The 6,143-nt window shown below is 35.5% G+C and overlaps 1 protein-coding gene across 1 annotated transcript in view; it reads left to right on the top strand.

Moving 5' to 3' along the window:
* Nucleotides 1–2,045: 2,045 nt before the first annotated feature.
* The window catches only part of LOC143252174 (protein croquemort-like), a 49,294-nt gene continuing 45,196 nt past the window's right edge, over nucleotides 2,046–6,143 (top strand). The window contains exon 1 of the mRNA XM_076503904.1: nucleotides 2,046–2,320. Coding sequence (XP_076360019.1) covers nucleotides 2,201–2,320 — 120 coding nt within the window. The 5' untranslated portion in view covers nucleotides 2,046–2,200. The remainder of the gene's footprint in view (nucleotides 2,321–6,143) is intronic.

Raw genomic sequence — 6,143 nt, 5'->3', positions numbered from 1 at the left:
GGTGAAGAACAGTAGGGTACGTTTACCCATCTTTATGTACGTAATTATTTTATAGTTGCTTAGGTTAATGCGTCGTAGCCCTTCATTCTGCCTCCTGGTTTAAACGTCTGATTTTAAGTCGCTAATAGCTAAAAGTAGTCTGGTAAACAATCTGAAACTATGCACGTTGTATTTTTTTATATCTAGCTTAGTTGCTTGGCACGACATCGTAAAGTAATTTGAGTAAGTATTATTTAATGTAAATTAGACTTTGGGGTATAACTCGTATTTGATAAGATAATTCCCTTGTACATCTAACCATACGGGAAAATGTAGAACCCATGCATGGGAACCAGTTCCACAACATGACTGATAAAACGGAAGGACTTTGTCATGTTCAGTGTTAGATAAGTCACCCAGCCATCGAAGCAGTGCTTTGTGTGCTAGTGGTAAAACTAATAGTCTTGTAGAATGTAGTTATAGACGTAATTAGTACTTGTGAAAGGTGATAATTATTTCTTTATTTATACATCACTAGTTAGGCCTCATTTGCGTACAGTTTTGGCATCCTTGTCTAAGAAAAGATAAGGACATATGGAAATTATTGGATTCAGAGGAAAGCTACTAAGATCATTCCAGAAATGTAAAGGTTATTTTACAGAAACAGGTTTCTCAGCACTGTGATTAACTTATGAAGCAAATTTCTGTCAATAGGTATACAGGCAGGACCTGTACAGAAATTTGGGAAGAATTGAGTAATTACTGAACAGAAGTTTAATTTTTTGCTTCCCCAAAAAATTGGTGTGGAATGCGTTGTTGTTTTGAATTAAGCACAAAGCTACACAATGGGCTACCTGTGCTGTGCCCACCACGGGTATCGGAACCCGGATTTTAGCGTTGTAAGTCCGCAGACATACCGCTGAGCCACTGGGGGGCGCGTGGAACGCGTGTATTGAATGATCAAATGGTCTATAAGTGCACATAAATATCATCTTATCTGTGTCTAGAGGCTAATAAATAGGAAGCCTAATCAAAAGCTAAATCCCAAAATCAAAAGTTCTTTAGCTGGAGAAAAAACAAATTCTTGTAACTTTGTATATGAATTAATATTACTCAGGATCAGTTAATACACTCTATTGTATCCCTAAATGAATTAACTTTTGCTAAACTAATAATTTCACTTATACTATTTTATGGGGGGAGAGAATTAGTGTAAGAAATAGTTGTTCTAAAGTCTATAAAAATTGTTTTTTGTTTCTTAAACTACACTTTGAGCTATCTGAACTATGTTATTATCTTTGAGACCGGGGTCTAAAAAGAAGTTACATCTTAGATTAATTGGTTTGTCTCATTAACGTAAATGCCCTAATGTAAATTACTCATATCAGTGAGTTTTTTTTCTCAATGGTTAAATGCAATATTATAGAATCCTATGCTCCTTTAAAACTTTAAAAGTAATAAAATAACTATAGTTTTTTTTAAAAATAAATACATAATACACATCAGAATGGACCCGGCATGGCCAGGTGGTTAAGGCACTCGACTCGTAATTCGAGGGTCGCAGATTCGAATCCCGGTCACACCAAACATGCTCGCCCTTTCAGCCATGGGGGCGTTATAATGTGACGGTCAATCCCACTGCTCGTTGGTAAAAGTGTAGCCCAAGAGTTGGCGGTGGGTGGTGATGATTAACCTCTAGTCTTACCCTGATAAAGTAAGGACCGCTTACGCAGATAGCCCTGCGCGAAATTCAAAACAAACAAACAAACACATCAAAATGTTTATGCGACAACGTAAGAAGTAATAAACTACATATATATATATATATATCCAGCAGTATTAGTTTAATTTATGACACTATTTCAATGGCTAGTTTAAAATTATGGTGTTTACAACTACTTTTATTAATAACTTATGTATATTTTTAACATACTTGCAAAACAACTTACAGTTTTTACATAAAAGCCCTGAGTGTTAAGTTGTCACGTGACGTAGTATTTTTCTATTGGTGGTTAGAACTCTAGTGAACGTTAGACTAGAAAGGTACCTGTGCATGTGAAATAAGACTAGGGGCCCTTACCTGTATGAGGAGGAGCTACTGAAATAAAATGATTGTATAGGTTATAAAGTAATATATAATATTTTTCTGCGAGGAGATATTTATTTTAACTGAAAATTATATAAGGACCAAATAAGCTGAAATTGTTTTGTTTCCCACACAATGAGTGTTTCACCCAAAGTAAAATTCGTTATATTATTAGGCATTGGTGCTTCTGTGGCTGTAGTAAGCATCGTTATGCAATTCGTCTTTCCCGTTGTAATGAAAAGTGAGATAGAAAAGGTAGGTTCGAAATAGTTGTTGCTTTAATAAGTTATTGAAATATATAATGTCTTCTTTGGAAAGTAATTACTAATTATCCACTCTCAATACTAAGCAGAAATTGTTTAGAATAATAAACGTAGTAAATTATCCATATCTAATATCCAAACGTTCAGGGTAATAATACAAAGGAGTCATCTTCTATCAATCAGAAGATATGTCGCTGAGAGTTCAGAGATCTTAACTCGCCATCTGCGGATCGCGGGTTTGAATCCCATAATTGAATATGTTAACCTTTTCATTTGGGAGGTGATTATAATACGACGGTCACTATTCAATTTGAATAGATCAAGGGTTAGTGAGGATGGTACTGACAAACTGCGTTCCAATTTACAAGTTAGTTTTAAATTATGGATAACTGACTATTACAGGTAACCCTCGTGCAGCTTTGCACGAAATTCGACAAATAAAAGAGAAAACATTCTAAGTATTCAACATCTTAACGACTGTTATATTATTAGATATTGCTTTGTTTGCCACTGAAGTCTTTAACCGCAAGATGAAAAAAATAATTTGGTTATTCTCGTATTGGTAGGTAATAGTTGTTACGAGAAACCTTATTATTATTTTTACTGTGGTTTAACTTTCGTAGTTAATTATAGAAAGCTACAACGGTTAAATGTTATCATTTTCACCCCAGCTTTATCCAAAGGGTTAAGTCATTGTTAAGTGTTTGTCTTTCGAGCGATGTTACAATGAAGAAACGGGACGTAACTTGTAAATGAATATAGGCATATGTATTTTATGTTTATGACATATAATGATACTTATTTATCGATGAATTCTACGCAAATTATGCCACTCGAGGGTTAACTGCGCTCGTTGTCTGTAATTTTAATTTGAAGTGATAACTTACAGGAAAGACATCTTGTCGACACAACCCACTGCCAACTCTGTAAGAAACAACCACATTTTGCTTGAAACTAGAACGTGTATTATATAATCTGCTTATTTTATTAGTTACAGAATGTACATTTTTGCCTTATATATCCTGTTTAACTGAATCTATTACAGCTGTCAATCACATTCCATTTCTGGCGACAATATTTGTAGTTGTTAGGCCTAACAGTCAACTTTCTTTGTTGCAACAAGTATAAACCAAAGGACGATATTTAACACTTAGGCTCTTATCTCTTACTTATGGAATAAAATGTAATTTAGAAGTGAGATGTATGCATATTTAATGTTCAGATACTGTATCTCTCGTGATGCTTTCCTCAAAAGCACTGACATTTCATTTTGACAGGGAGAGGAAGCGAAAAAATTAACAACAACATAAAAACAATTGACATTGTAATCACGCAGAGTTAAAAGCGGATTCAAAGCAAACACGTTAGTGTATTTATATTCTGCTTCCAGAAATAAGTTTTCGTTTGTTTTTAAGTTCGCGCAAAGCTACACGAGGGCTACCTGCACTAGCTGTCCCTGATTTAGCAGTGTAAGACTAGATGGAAGGCAGCTACTTATCACCATCCACCGCCAACTCTTGGGATACTCCTTTACCAACGAATAGTGGGATTGACCGACACATTATAACTCCCCAATAACTTACAACGCTAAAATCCAGGGTTTAATTCCCCATGGTGGACACAGCAAAAAAACAACGATGTAGCTTTTTTATAAAACAAACAGGTAGTGTTTAAATAAATCCTCACCACACTGTGCATACACACTCTATCCTAAGTGAATGTACTCCTCACTACACTGTGCATACACACTCTATCTTAGGAGCGAATACTCCTCATCCCACTCTTTATACACACTCTATCTTAAGTGACTGTACTCCTCACCATACTGTGTATACACGCTCTATCTTAAATGAGTGTATTACTCACTACACTGTGATTATACACTGTTTTTTAAGTCTGTAGGCTTTCATTTAGTAAATAGTATGTATTAAAACTAATTTATTTTAAAAACGTATTTCACTTAAATAACTTATTTCTCAGCACACTGTGCGAAGACGCTTTATCTTAAGTTAGCATTTTCATCATCACACTGTGCTTATACACTGTTTTCTATCTTTTCACTTTTTTGATACTTTTGTCACCATCAATCAAACACTGCACATGAGTCGTATTTATCTTCATAGTGAATAATATGGTCCCATACTCTTGTATTAAGAAAAACAGTTTTAATTGTGTCATTCTTTATTCTTGCCTACGTTTGTGATCTGTGGTGTAAATTCGTGTGGGTTGTATTTATTCTTGAAAACCAGTCACTTTAGGTTATTCCTTGTTTTAGTTTTCTATCATGAAATAACTTGTCATACTGGTGCAACAATTAAGTTTGATATGAACGTGATGTCTAAAGGATTCGATGCCTCCGAGCCTGGATTACCAGTTGCGTGTAAAGTGAAAAATAAAGACGAATCTGTTATTACGAAATATGTATTTGTTTCTGTTGGCAAATGTAAAGAAAACGAAACGATTTTGTGAATGCTTGAGCGCGTGCTTGACGAATTATCGTGTAAGGCTCGGCTTATTGTTTTGTTTGTTTTTTTAAATTTCGCACAAAGCTACTCGAGGGCTATCTGTGCTAGCCGTCCCTAATTTAGTAGTGTAAGACTAGAGGGAAGGTAGCTAGTCATCACCACCCACCGCCAACTCTTGGGCTACTCTTTTACCAACGAATGGTGGGATTGAGCGTCACATTATAATGCCCCCACGGCTGAAAGGGCGAGCATGTTTGGCGCGACGGAGATGCGAACCCGCGACCCTCAGATTACGAGTCGCACGCCTTGACACGCTTGGCCATGCCGGGCCCGGCTCGGCTTATAAATACTCTTAATGATATTTATGCAGTATATTTTTCTACCTACAAATGTGCAATTACGTATTTAGATATCCAACCATACTGCTAGATTTAACCTCCCTCCTTGTCTGTCGATTTGGTTCTTAAAAGCTGGATGAAGTCCACGTTAACTTTTCAGTAGAATACAAAAACCCGTTCTTACATCATACATTCACTGCATGTGCACAGCAATAGTTCATTCGCACACATGAGTGATCCTTTCAGTCCATGGTCATGAACTGATAAGTTTTCTGATAAAAACTTTCCTCTTTTTTGTTAATTGTTAACTAAAAGTTTTACTCACGTTAACAGTTCCATAAATATCACTTGAAAACATATAACACTTTTTGTTCACATGCATAAACCCTTTTAAAATAAAATTAACTATATCTAGCTACTTGTTTTCCCAGTAATAGGTGGCCATACGCTACATGAGGAATTTACTATGTTTAGTGGTGAAAGGTAGTTAGGCCTACTATCATCATATATGATAAATGTTTTTTCAGTGTTCGCAATAATTCATTTTGTTAAGATTTCTACGAAAGTAATCTGTTGATCTATTTTGAAGCATCTTACAACATAGGGGACGTTTACATAACTACTTAAACATGTTGTGTTTGTGTAACTAGAAACCCAGTATGACTTAGTGACTGTTGTAGTTTGTGTTTTCTGTAGCTTGTTTCCATGTTATTTGGTTACCATAGGCATGCATACTCTGCCACTGGGGGTATGTAGGTCTTACACATTCCATTTAACCGTGGTTGTAGATTTGTTGCTGCTGGGTCATTCCATACCAATTCACCCAGAAAAATAAGAATTTTTTCCAGTTCGTGTCATAGTTTTTCTTGACAAAAATTCAAGCAACAACTTCATTTTGATTCTTGTCAGCCATGCAAAATCATAAAGTTGTGCTGCATGGCTGAATAAGTCAAAATGAAGTTTTTAGTTAATTCTTTTCAAGGAAATTTGTGACATGAAGTGGGAAACCCTT

The sequence above is a fragment of the Tachypleus tridentatus genome, chromosome 6 (assembly GCF_004210375.1).
Source record: "Tachypleus tridentatus isolate NWPU-2018 chromosome 6, ASM421037v1, whole genome shotgun sequence".
Classification (NCBI taxonomy): domain Eukaryota; kingdom Metazoa; phylum Arthropoda; class Merostomata; order Xiphosura; family Limulidae; genus Tachypleus; species Tachypleus tridentatus.
The sequence above is the reverse complement of the archived record's forward strand: the minus strand, read 5'-3'. Positions and strand labels throughout refer to the sequence as shown.